The 15356-nt window shown below is 45.9% G+C and overlaps 1 protein-coding gene across 1 annotated transcript in view; it reads left to right on the top strand.

Moving 5' to 3' along the window:
* Positions 1-4023: 4023 nt before the first annotated feature.
* LOC119394655 (cell adhesion molecule 2) overlaps positions 4024-15356 on the top strand; it is a 90127-nt gene continuing 78794 nt past the window's right edge. The window contains exon 1 of the mRNA XM_037661971.2: positions 4024-4141. Coding sequence (XP_037517899.1) covers positions 4024-4141 — 118 coding nt within the window. The remainder of the gene's footprint in view (positions 4142-15356) is intronic.

Here is a 15356-nt window from a genome sequence, read left to right as displayed (position 1 = left end):
GCTCTAAAGAGAGTTAGTACAGGCATTTGTATGAAAATAGGGCGCCTGAGAAAATGGCAACTTCGCGTTCCGCTTCTAAATTCTGTTCATAGCAGTGTCTGTTTGGCGCAGGAAGCGTTTTTTTTTTTTCGCTAAGCCCGAGGGGGTGGTTCATGAACCCTTTAAAGCACAGCCACCGCGTGCTTCAATGTCACCAAGGCGCAATCGTGCGCGAAGTTATCCGTCTCAATCACATTTTGTTCGCAGATCGCCTCAAGAAGGACCTACGAGGCCACGCCAAGCCGCGCCCTGTAACTATACGTGCCCTAGGCACTTTACGCCATATCGCGGAGAGTTAGTGAACAAGCCTCTACGATGCTGGAGCTGCTGAAGTTGCTCAGAGACGTACGCATCGCCAACTCTAAGGCCCCGTTTACACTAGAGCTCGAAGCAGGCGAAAGCGGCACAACTTAATCAAAATCCGGTCGTTTCGCAACCTACGCGGGCAGAAAACCATGCGGCGCGCCCGACTGCGATAGAGGAACGCATTTCCGCTTCACTGGAAGCTGTACTTTGGGTGCACTAGCACATAAAACACGTGATGTAAACATCGGGCCGATATTTCAAAATGGCGGCCAGGGATTTGGCGGTGCTTCTCATCGATGCAATCGCAAACTACCCTTGCTGCACGGCAAAACTCACTGCACTTACGATGACGCGTTTTTCAAGAGAAATCGGAAGTAGGTGCAGCAACAGTGCTTTGGCGTGCCCCAACATAGCACATCGCGTTTGTTCAGCCGAGCGAATCCACCGCCGATGATACCGGGTGTCCGCTTATGGAGGTATATAGCTCCTGTTGACGCATCTCCCGAAAACAAAAGCTTGAAAAGTTCGAAACTATTACTTATCCGTTTTCTGCATGAAATAACTAAAACTAGGCACGGAATAAAAAGGCCTGAAAGGAGGCAAAGTGGCATGCGTTTCCTTCGTTTGTTAAAAAAATAAGGCAAGGCAGATGAGGCTGAGGCGGCTGCGGCAGAAAAAAATTGACAATCTTGAACAAGCGCGGGAAATAATGTCCGCCCAATTTGGCATTTTCGCTCTCCTGCTGCTTTGCCCAGTATGAAAGCAGCCGAAAGGATGTCTCTAAATAGCTCGCCGCTTGTATTAAGGAGTATGCAGGTGTACTCATGGCTGCAATAAAAAAAAAGGATTGTCTGCGACGTCTCTCCGTCGTGAAGAAGGGTCGGTGGTTCGACTCCGCGGTCGCATGCGCCGGACAAATTTTCCTCAAGGGGCCCTGCAATACTTTTCCAAGTAATCATTGAATGATCTCACTATCGGAGCTGATGGCCGTACGAATCGATTGCCGGAAAAGTTTTTCAAATCTGTCAAGAATTATCAGAGTTACAGGGGTTTGTTGCACGATTTAACGCTTTCCCTCATCTTTCGTCCTGATGAGCGCACACAAAGCTACACAAAGGAGGAGGACAAAGGGGCGAGGAGCTACATCAGCTCGCGCAATGAACTTAAGCACTTCCCCTTTCTTCCTGAACGCGTCAGAGTCAGAGTCAGTGATGCCAGAACTACGCATACAAAGTGGCTCAAGCTCCGTTTAGCACTAAATTCTGAAGTTAACGAGCCTCAACGAAACCTTGCAAATAACTCATTTGTGTATGTGTGTCTGTAACGACATGTACTATTCATGTGATTATATAATTGGTGTATGCACTTGTAGAGTTATCACTCCTATTAGCCAGCCACGCGTTCAGCAAAACTTTCTTGAGCATATCATTTTATCTGACTCTCATTACCTCTATTCTATATGCACATGCTTCTGTGCTACGTATTGCCATTGTGGGGATGGTTTGGGCTACCTGTTTTAACAATAGCTGTTACGAATAAAAACACGCATTTGTATGGTTAGACCTTAAATGTATGAAATACTTTGTGACATGTAAAATACAATGTCATAAATATCATATATCCTCAGTACAATGTCATGATTGTTGCAGTATAACATGCATACACTGGTGCTTTGAGCACTTTCTTGATGCAGGCGCAGAAAATTAACAGATGCCTACCTACTCCGACAAGAATATAAGCGCTACTACGGAAGGCAAACCTCGAGTTAGGTTATAAGTCCGCTCTGGTGAACGCGCATTACGGGCCCAAAAGATGGAAGGAGACGCTGCCTTCATTTCAATACAGTGAATAAGGTAAAGCCGCTTCGAACGATCAAGTATCTTTGTTTTAACTTCCCATCGGTCATTATCGTTTGGCCAGTCATCAAGACCTAGATCTTTATTGCCACGAGCGGCGGGGAGTAATTAAAGCACGCACCCGAATGCTGATTCTAAAATTTAGCTGCGCTCATTACACAGTTCATTAGATGATACAAAGCGTTTCACGGCACCGACTGGATCGCGTGCGCTTCTTTCGAAAAACCATCACACAGTAGTCCGGTATGTAGGCAGATATAGGCAGCCTTCGGGGCGCCTCAACGACGAAGGGGCGCTTCATTCTCGCTGAAAAAAAAGAAAAGCGATATACGGGAGAGAAAGGGCTCCCGTTCGTTCCCTCCACGCGTCAAATGAATATTCGCCTAAAATTGAAGAACGCTGCCTAAAAGCTCGGGCCTGAAAATGAGTGGGAGGTGCAGTCACGATTATGTAAATACTTCCTGCCAAGCGAAATCTCTGCCGGCCGCCGGATAAGCTGAAAACAAGCAGATGGCCTGCCCGTCCGCGCGTCGCCATCTTAACTCTATTCGTGGGTGCAAGGGCGAAAGCTGCGCTAATGCATGCCCTCTCCCCTAGTGCTGTGCAATCCCTTTCTTTTTTCGCCTTCGTCTCCTTCACTTCCCTTTGCCGCAAAGCACGCCGTTACTTCGCCCCCCCCCTCCCTCGTTATACTCCCTTTACCCTCGCCAAAACGCCCATTCTGCTCTTTCTGCCGCTTCCGTCGGCGACGCAGTATTCTTAATTCGAGACCACCCCATTCCACCCTGCCGGAACCGCGGGGCGCGATCATTTTCACTTGATAATCAATTCATGCGACCCTTATTAAGAACTTCTCTGCCATCTGTCGTTTCCCTGCATCTCCGCGACGACTAATGACCGTAACCTCCACCACCGCTAACGTCCCGCACACAAACACATCGCCGCTGGCGGGGTGGACCGCCGTCGGCCGCCCTATTCTGTGTCGGAATTCTCAAATTCCTTCTTCCCTCCGCGCTGACGCACGCACACACACACACACGTACACGGTCGTGCACAATCGCTCCAATGAGCCGGCGGCGGTAGCGAGCACTCTTTGGCGTATAGCCCGCGCAAGCCCACAGTGGACGCACCAGAAGCAGCAGCAGCAGCACTGGAAGGCGGCGGCAGATTGCGTGCGCGCTCCTTTCCGCAAAAAACTGGCAACTGATCGCCGGATACTTACGCGGATCGCCGGACTCCTTCATCGCGCAGGTCGCTTTGCCGCTTGCAACTCTCGGTGCAGCGGTGAGTCGGCGTTCGAGACCGCGTCCCGATTAGCGCATAAGGACATAAGCATCCGACTCTCTCTCTGCGTCACTCCCTCGTTTCCCTTGTTTCTTCGTCTCTGCGCACGAGCAAGGAACAGAAGAGCGAACAGCGAGCATCAGCTCGCCACGAGAAAAGAGTGGTTGAAAGTGTTTGTTTCTGTGTTTCCTTCTTTCATCCCACCAGTCGTAGCCCGCCTGGTGCTCTTTGAGCGAGACTGTCGTCCCGCTCTCTCGCCCCTTCTCGTTTGCCTGGCGCGACCAACAAACTCTTCCGCCGCCAGTTACTTCGTTTCTCCACTCTGCACTTCGCTCTCCCTTGTTCTCCCATTCCTTTCCCTCTCTTCGTCGTTGTGCGGCTCTCATTTACGTGCCAGCATCGACGAGGTGGTGCCTCTGTGGTTCGGCTGGTGGCGGTCCACTTGAGTGCCGACGCCGGTCGAGTGCGGAGCGGCACGCAGTCGCGCACCCCCGTCGTGTCCCGTTGGCGGGCGGGACATCTCCGTCCAGTAGTGCCCATGCTGCTACGCTACCGGACCTTCTGCTTGCTTCTCTGGCGTCTCGGCTTTCACGGCGCCGTCACAGCCTCCTCTTCAGGCCACAGGCACAGCGTCCCGCGTCGCGACGTCCAAATGGGTGAGCAAACACTCCATGTCCTACATTCACTCTCTCCCCTTCTGTCCCACCTCGTAGTTGAATGCCTTTTTTTTTTCTGGCGTTCTTTTCGTACGATGCGGGATGAATGCCGCAGCCGGAGAAGAGCCTGCTAACGCGAGCTTAATGCCCTTTGGCTTCGCGAATAGATTTCGCCGCCACCGGCGCCCCATCAGTCTGCCCGGCGTCCAGTGCTGACGAGCAGGCTTTACGCCGGTGGCTCGGTACACAACTCTATCGATCTCGCTTCCTCTTTTCTTCTTTAAGGGACGTCATGCTTAGCAAGAGACCTTTTAGCTCATTAACGATGCGCGCGCGCACTGTGTGTACATCGAGAGGCGTCGCCTTGACCGGAAAGCGATGGATGACGAAGCTGTGGTGTGTGTCTCGCACTTGCCATGCAGAGGAAAGAAGCGCGCAGAGACTGACGTTATCCTAGCCTGCCGGTATTGTTTCCTTGACGTGCGAACTGACGTTCATTCGAAGAACCGCATACGCTACCACGGAAGCGCGCCTACTCATATATCTTTATGCATAGACTGGGCCATCAGTTCTTGGGGCATACGAATTGAGCGAGCGTACATTTAAATTCTGAAATAGGGAAGTGGTAGGCTTCAGGAGAAATACTTGCGTTCCATTCGCTGATGTCCCGAGATCAAATTGTTCTGTTCATTGTAGTAATTAGGTACGGACATTCATGTGATGTGTATTTAACTTTGATATGTTTGCAGCCCATTCTGCAGGAGACCCTTAGACATATATATTTACTGCACCTGAAGTTATCTCGCTCGTAAAATTTTCAACGCAGTTATCGTAGCAGTTTGCGCCTGTGTTCTAATGTTGTTTTGTGGACAAAAAAATATAGATGGAACATAATGCAGAAGGCCTAGAGTGGAGCTCAAGTTGCACAAATAACTGGGTGGTGCGTGTCTTCCACCAGGAGCCTGCTGGCGCTCTCAATACCGAGGCGAGACCTCCCCACCAGTGATACGATGTACAGAAGGTTTCATTGTTAAATGGAACACTTGCGTGCAATGCATGCTCGGATTTCGCTCACTTGCAAAAACAGTGGCATATACTTGCACAAGACTGTATACTGGTGGTCGCCGTTTGGACACCTTTGGATAGACTAGAACCGTGTGCGAACTGCGTTTCCGCATCTACTTGTAGATAGAAGGACAGCAATTTGAAAGGTGCACATTCGAGTGGTTTCTTTAAAAACGGACTGCACTGTACACGTGGAAAAAATAAGGGGAAAGAAAGCTGGAGAGTGGACAGCTGTGATTAGTGACGGAGCGACATTCAGACATAACTCTTGCACGACGCTATTGACAAGGCAAGGCACTTCTCACACTAGCCTATCCTAACAAGAGAGTAGTGGAGGCCTTGTGAAGCCTTGAAGTGATGAAAAAACGTTGAGCAGGGAATGCCCCTCGAGCCATTTTGACAATAGGATTTCAGCATGACATATCCAAGTCATCTTGTCGAAATGTTGGCTCCAGCGTCATTCCTCGGTCAACGAGGCCCTATACTAAACTTCGCATGCTACAGCGGTCGGGAGGAGTTATTTGAAAATGTTGAAATGAAATTTACTACACGGTATTATTACTTACTTCAGATCTTGGTCGCAGCAAAAAAAAAAAAAAAAAAAAAACTGCTTCCGTGTCTTGCACAAACACTTTCCAGAAAATTGCACAGTAATTATACTCACGAAATAAATGTAAACTTGTTTGTCTATTGTGCTTCAATCAATTGGCGGGAACAAACAGTGGTCTTCAAATATGAACGCTTCCTTAAGCGCGAATGCTGAACAGCAGAAAAGAGAACGGCAGCAACAAGTGAACCAAGGTAATGTAGATAGCACACATATGTAATAATAATGAATTATAGGGTTTCGTGTGCTGAAACCACAATCTCATTATTAGACACGCTGTAGTGGGCGCTTATACATTTCATACCATCTTAATACGGCCGCCGGTGGCGAGATGGAACCCTTAACTTCGAGTAGAGTAGCGTAACGAAACACATTCTGAACAACCACCTGGGCTCATTAAAAGGGATATTGACGACTCTGGAGCCCTCTGTCAGACAGTCTTCCACGACAGAGTTTCATTATTTCCAGTATTTCAATATCCTGGCGTTCCCATTATTTTATCTCTCTTAATCAAAAGCCCTCTATGCATCTTTGTTTCTTTTTTCCTCCCGGAACTTGTGCTGATTATTCAAGAACATAATAAATTGATCCTTTTGCAGAAAACGCTTTAGAAATGCGGTATTTTCGATTGCAAATCACACAAAAGCCGCTTTTTGTACGAGTAGAAACTTTGCCTCCAAGAGTACAACGGCGATGGTGCAATCAGAGTCCTTGCGCATCGCCTTGAACCGCGCCGCAAGGAAAGAAACGTTTGTGGGTGTAACGTTGGCCGTTTCAAACTATCCTAGAATGCTTACTGCGAGTACAATTGCGAAGTTCGCACTGCGCGATAGTTCTTTCTTTTGCAAACTGGCAGAGTACCAACTACGGGCCCATAAGGTGCCCCGCGTATCTGCACATGTTGTAATGGGTGGGCAGCTTTAAACCGCCCACTCGTTGCGCACGTGACATGTTTTGACGTCTGGTGCGATTCCACTACTCTGCCGCGCAATATTACATGCGTTAAGGAGGCCCCTCCCACTTCATTACATTCTTATAACGTTCGTTTACGAAGCAGTTTCGAGCACTGGCGTGCCTTTGTGGTAGAACATCTGCTTGCCACGCAGAAGAACTGAAAGTATGCTAGAGGATGTATGCGTGGTGGCCGAGTGGCTAAACGCCTCGCGCCACGGAGCGAGGGGTCGCAGGTTCAAATCCCCACTTACACACGGGCCGAAGATTTATCATTGTGTATTTAGTTTCATCTATCTCGAATTTTCGCTCTCGGACAACGCGGATTTTTCATTCACAACTAACGACGCCGACACCGGAATCTCTGCAAAACGAGCTCTTTAACGCTATCGCTTTAACATCTATCTCTATAGTGCTCCCCGCGCATGTATTCAAGTTCAAAACACTATTATTGCATTGTTGAGCGTGCTACCATATGTGGCGTTTTTTTTTTTCAAAAAGAGCCAAATCCAGAAACCGAAACTCGGCTAAATTTCACGGGAGCTTAAAGCTTGCCTAAGTATTGTTCACTTTTAAAGTAGTTGTAATCAATATGGGGCAATTCCTCATTGTAACGTGAACTCAAACAGGCAGCTTCGAATAAAAAGATCAGCCAAATCATGCATCTGTTTGAACCAAACTGAGCCAGATCCACTAAACCAGCGCTGCGTCAAGAATCGTGACCAAAACAACCCACGGCGCCGCATCCAATCTGTTTCATTTGTGACCTAGTTACTTTCCTATCATGCTTTCATTCCACAGTTAATTTTTCTTTGGCGGGTTGGTACTTACTGAAGGACATGATGTTGTAGGGAAAAACTCGAACATAAAAAAGGCAAGAGGCCGACCTTGCTACACCTTTCTCCCTTTGAGTGTTTCGTTTCTAGTTTTGCGCTGGGCGTGTCCAGATAAGATCGAACACGAGGTCCCGGTCACCATTCCCGATTGTGATGAAATTTACTGTAGGTCCAGGCATTACACCCAGAACAATGGTTTCGCAGTTAGTTTTGCGAAAACAAATTTTGTTCGCCTAAAAAAACAAATGTAAAAATTTTCGCCGCAAAAAACGCTTTTCCGCCAATTTCGCGATTCCTGAATTTTAAGCGCACCTAGGGAAAAAACGGTGCACTTCTTCGTCACAATATTTATTCCCCTAAAGAACAAGTGAAATATAATCTTATGAGTCTATTATTTCCCTTGCTTGTCAAAGCACGTTTGAAGAAAAAAATCACAAACTTGGCAAATCGCACAAAACACCTCTAATTCAGGAATTTATTGCTGCAAGCAAGTTAAAGTGAGGATAATAAAAATCGGTACATATTAACTTTGATATTTTCGCTCTCTTTTAAAATAATTTGCGTGGTTTTATCGCGCTCCGTTTTACTCGATAATTGGGCTGAAACGTAAGTGATTTACCAAAAACGCCGAACTTTGAAAATTTTTTTCTCAAAAAGGCCATTTGTAATTTTTTTTTAAATCCCTCTGATTGAAGTCAAGGACGTCATCTACTATTGTGCAGAAAAAAACGTTGCATTATTTTGGTTGCTAACAAGTTATAGTGCGTCAAATGTGACCATGCCAGCCTAGCGGCCGCGTCGTTCGTTATGGGCTGAAACTCGGATATAAGTTGCTAAAAATACTTGTACGTGACATAATCACAAATCAGCAGCTCCATACCAACAAACGCGCAGCCCGGTGTCATGGTTAAGCAAGTTTTGTCTTGGGATCAGCCGCTTGACAAACCCGCAGCAGCGGCCGCTCGATGCTGCGGGCACTCACATTACATGAGTACCGCTTCGACTGTGGATGAGCTCCACTTGCGCGCCAAACTACGCTCAGAGGACAAACGAGAGAAGGAATGCATCACTGTGAAAGTTAAAGGCCGTTAAGTGCCAACAAATGTCATAGTATGCAACGAAAACTCTGCCAGCGATTTCCCAATGAGCGCCTCCAATAGTGCGCTCATGTGTTGCTTTCTCTCTTCGGATGGCCTAAATATAATTAGGTTCATTCTATGAGCAACATATGGCACAAAAGAAAGCCATTGACATCTAAAGAAAGCTGTCATACGTGCTTCCGATGGTCGAGCAACTCAAACTGCAGTTGTTCATCTCGAGTATTTTGTCACGTACAAGTATTTTTAGCAACTTATATCTGAGTTTCAGCCCATAACGAACGACGCGGCCGCTAGGCTGGCATGGTCACATTTGACGCACTATAACTTGTTAGCAACCAAAATAATGCAACGTTTTTTTTTCTGCACAATAGTAAACGACGTCCTTGACTTCAATCAGAGGGATTTAAAAAAAATTAAAAATGGCCTTTTTGAGAAAAAAATTTTCAAAGTTCGGCGTTTTTGGTAAATCACTTACGTTTCAGCCCAATTATCTAGTAAAAGGGAGCGCGATACAACCACGCAAATTATTTTAAAAGAGAGCGAAAGTATCAAAGTTAACATGTACCGATTTTCGTTATCCTCACTTTAACTTCCTTGCAGCAATAAATTCCTGAAATAGAGGTATTTTGTGCAATTTGCCAAGTTTGTGATTTTTTTCTTCAAAAGTGCTTCGACAAGCAAGGAAAGTAATACTCATAAGATTGTATTTCACTTGTTCTTTAAGGGGAATAAATATTGTGACGAAGAAGTGCACCGTTTTTACCGTAGGTGCGCTCAAAATTCAGAAATCGCGCAATTAGCGGAAAAGCGTTTTTTGCGGTCAAAAGTTGTATATTTTTTTTCAGGCGAACAAAATTTTTTTCTGCAAAACTAACTGCGAAACCATTGTTCCGGGTCTAATGCCTAGACCTACAGTAAATTTCATCACAATCGGGAATGGTGACCGGGGCCTCGTGTTCGATCTTATCTGGACACACCCCGCTGCAGTATCATGTCCTCCTTTCAACGGAAGGTGATATATTTAATATAGAAGGCGACTAAAATACTGGGCACCGATATTTTCCTTGAAGAAGAAGAAGTGATCCGAAACGGCACGGCATAAACCGAGATAAAATAAAAAGAGCTGTGGGATATTTTGAAGGCATCCAATAGGTGACAGAAACAAGAAGGCGCTGCCGATGACCCAGAATAGTGTGCTCTTGCCTGGAAGGACCACTCGCTCTTCATGTCTAGTCATCGCCACTACGCCCACGAAACAAATTTGGATGTCACCGACGGAAGCACATGGATGGTGTTAATTCTGTCGCAAAATATTGCTATATCATTCATTCGCTGTGATTTAAACGTATTTTATGAGCTAACTAAAGCCCAAATCAAATGTTGCAATCTAGAAGAGCCAAATACAAATGTTTCTTCTGAATACCAACGATAGGGGTGGCATATAGATTTCAGCTGCAATATAGATTTGAGGTATTTTGGTGACATGAGCACACTGGCAAAAAATTGTTGGAGCAGGCCAGACCATATTGTCAGTATCTCATGAATCTTGATAGATTTTCCGCCGTATTTGCATAGTATATGAACTACGTTTGAACGTTAAGTAGTCTGGTTTGTTCTAATTTATTTTTAAGTCAGCATCTACAAAACATGACTCGCTAAATCAGTAGCACGAGAGAGTTAGCTCAAAATCATAACAAAAGACTAGCTCGTAATACGTTTCATGATAAAATATGTGCTCTATAAATGGCTTAATACTACCTGAAGTCTGCTTTAACTAAAGGCAAATGAAATGTAAGAAATCATGAAAGTAGGTTTTGGTCAACTCTTTATAAATTTTGGCCTTACTACAGAGTTTTAAGGGTAAGCATAAGCGTTTTCGTCGATTTGTTAAAATAGTTTAGTGCAGGAAAGTGAACGCGAAACGGGAGAAACGGAATAAAGGATGGGTTCTGTGGGTGAATTTGTTTATGCAAATCCATCTCATTCGTGAAGCAGGCACCCGGCGTATAATCTTTCGGACGCTCTGCAAAAGTCAAACTAACTACAAATTTTATCTTGTTTACGTAAGTACACGGAAGCACAATGCCGTGCGTGTTATCTATGCTCTCAACTTACGGGAATTCGAGCCCATGCGATTCAAGGAATAGCTCAGAAATCTCAAGGCTTGCACAAAGACAAAAACGAAAAACAAATTACACCATTTCCCACTCAAGGGAACCATGAGGGGATGCGAAGCAGCATTGGGGGCGCACACCAAGTTTCCGTTACGTTCACTCAGCGTTTCCGTTAGTGTGTGAGGTTGGTATTTAGTGTTTGTATTATCATTACGTTGTGTTTGTGCGTTGCTTTCTGTTAGCGCCGAGCGAACGAGTGGCGCCGACGTTGACGTTACAACTCATCTGAATGAGATCGAAGCGAGAATGACGGAAGCCGACCGAGCGCACGCGCTTATATACACATGAAATGGGGGAGGGAGAGGAGAGAGTAGGTTACATGATGTATTTGGCTGCGGCGCGGCTGCATCACGTGGGAGGAGAGGCTGCGCCGCGGCTACAGCGCGGGGGAGGAGAGGAGAGAAGGCGACCAAACACCTGCGTAAAGAAGGAGAGTGGAAGAGAGAGTAGGCGCATACGCAGTGGAGCGGCGGACGCTACCACCGACGCCAGACACAGCCCCGAGCAAAAGCTGCTTCGCATCTAAAAATGAAAACGGCGCTTTCTCGTGATATGCCTTTAGAGTGAGCGATAATACAATTTTTATTTCTTTATGACCCGATGCTTCCAGAGTTGTATGCTGTCAGTAAAGGTTCATGAAAGTAAACCTACACCACATCTCAGAGCTTGATTGTAAAAACTGCGCTACAGTTACTGCGAAATACAAAGTTAGGGGGAAGACACGAAAAGAAGTGGACACTGCAAGCGCAAACTATAAAGTGAATTTTATTGAACAAAACTTGAAGGTAAGAAGACATCCAGGAAAGGGAAAGAACGGTTTACGCAGAGGGTAGGGCGGTGGCAATCTTGCTGAACCGTCTTCATGTGCTCCACGTGGGGTGATTGCGATGGGGTGATGGGGTGATGGCGATTACGAAAAGTGTCCAAGGCTCAAAGTTCTTTTGCGAGTGCGCTGATTCGATTGCTATCTCTGGCTTCTGATGAATTCGATTTCCGAGGGGGTTAGTAGAATGGAGCTTGTACTGATGCATGCGCTTTCCTGGTCCGATATGTGGAAGGCTTCCCAAATTTCGCCTGTAGTCTTATTCTTTGATTTGGCCAAAACTGTCGTTTTTTCTACCATTGGGCGGCACCCACACTCTCTGCAGTGCATGGAAATGTTGCCTGTAATCGCCGTCTGCTGGCATGCATAGCGATGCTTTTTTGGCCGTTCATTGAGGCACCTTCCTGATTGCCCAATGTGCTAACCGCCTCGGAAATCGAATTCATCAGAAGCCAGAGATAGCAATCGAATCAGCGCACTCGAAAAAGAACTTTGAGCCTTGGACACTTTTCGCAATCGTAAACCCCATCACCTCATCGATATCACCCCACGTGGAGCACATGAAGACAGTTCAGCAAGATTGCCGCCCTCCCCCCCTACCCTCTCCCTAAACCGCTCTTTCCCTTTCTTGGATGTCTTCTTACCTTCAAGTTTTGTTCAATAAAATTCATTTGATAGTTTGCGCATGTAGTGTCCACTTCGTTTCATGTCTCCCCCCTAACTTCGTATTTCGCAATAACTGTAGCGCAGTTTTTACAATCATGAAAAACCAACTAGCCCAATACCTCACTTTGCTCACATCTCAGAGCGTAGCTTGGTCTGTTGAAAGATGATTTCATAAACTTGCCCTGACGTGAGTCATTAGGGAAACAGGTGTAATTACTGTTAGACACTTTGACAAGGCAATTGGCCGCGAAATCAGGTTTACATAATTCCAACTAATCTTAAATCATTTACCGTGCAGTCACGTGCCTCATAATTACGGCATAAGGATTTGAAATGATAAAGCCATCGGAAGGAAAAAACGCCTTTGTCACAAGACAATAAATTGCGCAGGTTCTGGTAAGCAGTTTTTCCTGTTAAAATAGCACGAACGCAACAGTGTTTCCCACTTCTTTTGTCCAAGAAAACACTGCTTTGTCCACGGCTATAACTGCGTGAAACCTACTTTCCCTTATATACATGAGATAAATGAACTGTGTAGTGTATTAGAAAATATTGCATCTTGATTCGAACCATTTTCAAGTTATCTCTGCACATAAAGTACAACTTGCTAGCTAAATTTTCTCGCTTTTTTTATTGGAAATTTCTAAAGTATTTCATTTCAGCTGCCGATCTAGGCGTGTAAGAGGTATGGACATTCGTAGTCATTGCCAGCTACCTGCTCTTGTACACAATGGGCTCAAACGTAGCAGGTTTCTCAGTATCAAAGCAAGCTAGGGCATATGAACTAATCAACAAATTGTACAAATTGTACAAGTTTGCTACTGAGCATACCTTCTGATATGGTGATTTCGTACGCTCACGTTGTGAAAATGTTGTGAGCATATTATGTCATAGCTTGAATTAATGTCATAGCTTGGTCATCGTAATTGACGAGGATGCCCGGCCCACCCACGGAGGATATTTCAGTCCCACTGATATATGCTCGGATTACCTAATTTGCGAGTACGGCTCTGCAGAACCAGTACATTCTTCGTATCTTTACACATAGTGCATCGGAAGTAACGCTTATCGCGTAATTATAGTTTTTACTTGCCTTATGTAAACATGCACCGAAAACTATTGCATTGGACATGCTTGCTGTTGTGCAGATTTATTTATTTATGCCCAGCGTCTAGTGGTATAAATCGATAGATGGGCTGATGGCGCTACGGTTTCATCGTAAGTATCACTTTGCAATGGTGTAGATTTCATGCCAACCAATCAACAGAAAGGAAAATTGGCCGCCATCCCTCCATGCGAACGTGAATGTCCAGCGAAGCTGTTTCAAACACCACACATGCTGATGGGGGGGGGGGGAGGGGTATGTCTTAATATTACTGGAGAGTAATGGTAGTGATAACGGTAATGGTAATGGTTTGGTAGTAATGGTAGTGTCGCTATGGTAGACCGTGAATGGTTCTGCAACCATTTTCAGCAAGACCAATCTGTTTCTTTTGTCGAGCATTGTATTCACGCTGTTCTTTGCAGTCTTTAATTTTAGTGGCCCACCTATGGCTGTCTTAGAATGAACTAAAGGAGTTGCCACACGGGTCTCCCTTTTATGTATGAAAACGGGAAACACAGGTGGGGAGAAGGAAGGGCCATTTGACGTCATTCGAAGCGGTCGTGTGAAGTGCAAAGCAGCCGCAACCTAATCATTTCCGGGAACGCGTGGGAGGCTGTTCCCGTTGTTCGCAGGCGCCTTATCATCCATCATGCGGTTTTGATGCTTCTTTTGTGGTTTTGTTTATTGAAACGAATACTGAGTTCTATGCTGTATACCTGATTGCAAAGAAAGATATGCCGTTTGCCTTCAATTTTTCAAGGGTCCCTAAATCACTCAGAGGTCGAAATTCAGTTGCGGCGTAGCAGCTGCGCACGAGTCTACAGCGAAAGCTAGCGGAGTTAGACGCGTTTACTCGTTTCGCTCTTTCCTTCGCTACGCTGCGCTCGTCGGCTCGTCTGTCCACCTCTCCGGATGCCCTTCTTCAGCGTCCAAGGTGAAAACGCGAGGAGCGCGTGCATCTGCTAGCAGAGGAGCACGCGAGCGTCTGTGGCGTGTAGTGGGACTTGCCCAATTTCTGTGGCACGTATGCTCTATAGGAATTTTGGGCTGACGCCACGAAATTTTCAGACCAACAATGGGCATACAGCTTCACTGTAAAATGCGGTTGCTGACCTCGTGCGCACATCTGTAAACATTGAGAAGTTGCCGGATTGATTCGATAGTATATTTTGCCACATTCTCGCAATTCAATAATTTAGGGAAACGCACCTGATGGACAGCCGCGCATCGACTCTCCCCACGATGAAATATTCATGTACGCAATCTTTCGCCACGAACGTTTCACATCGAAGTAGTGTAAGGCTAGGGTTCCGTGTATCTTGCCTGTAAAGCTTGGGCGAAATTTGCTTACATATTGCATATTCATAGCTGCGAGTTCAAGGGTCAGGAAAGCATTTCGCATACGAAATGTGGTAGCTTTTGTAGCGAAGCTCTACAAGGCGAGAGCGTTCCGTGGGTTAGCGAGTAGAAATGTATGTGCCACACAATTTATGCAAACCCCACCAGTCAATGCCGCTTCATTAAAACTGAATAATGGAACACAGGGGCGGCAAGCAACCATTAAGACCGTGCACGAAACGCTTGGTGCATGCCGCAAGCTAGACAAGACGACGCACGTTGCACAATCGTGAATGCGGCAAAAAGGCGCAAATGCCATGTTACTTAAAATAGAAAGCTTTAAAGAAGCATACGCTAACTTCAAAAGAGGCTTTTTGGGAAGATATTTCGAATATAGTTGCTTGGCGTATGATCGGCTACGGTTCAAATTTATCCGTCACTTCTGTGCAGAGTGCTGAAGAGCTTCGCTGGTCGTCCACGTTCGCAGAGTAGAATGGTCCAGTATTTTCTGTTTTTTTTTTCGTGCCTCTTAGAAAGTAAAGATGCTGCT

This window comes from Rhipicephalus sanguineus, chromosome 5, assembly GCF_013339695.2.
Source record: "Rhipicephalus sanguineus isolate Rsan-2018 chromosome 5, BIME_Rsan_1.4, whole genome shotgun sequence".
NCBI lineage: Eukaryota > Metazoa > Arthropoda > Arachnida > Ixodida > Ixodidae > Rhipicephalus > Rhipicephalus sanguineus.
This window is presented reverse-complemented; position numbering and strand designations above follow the sequence as displayed.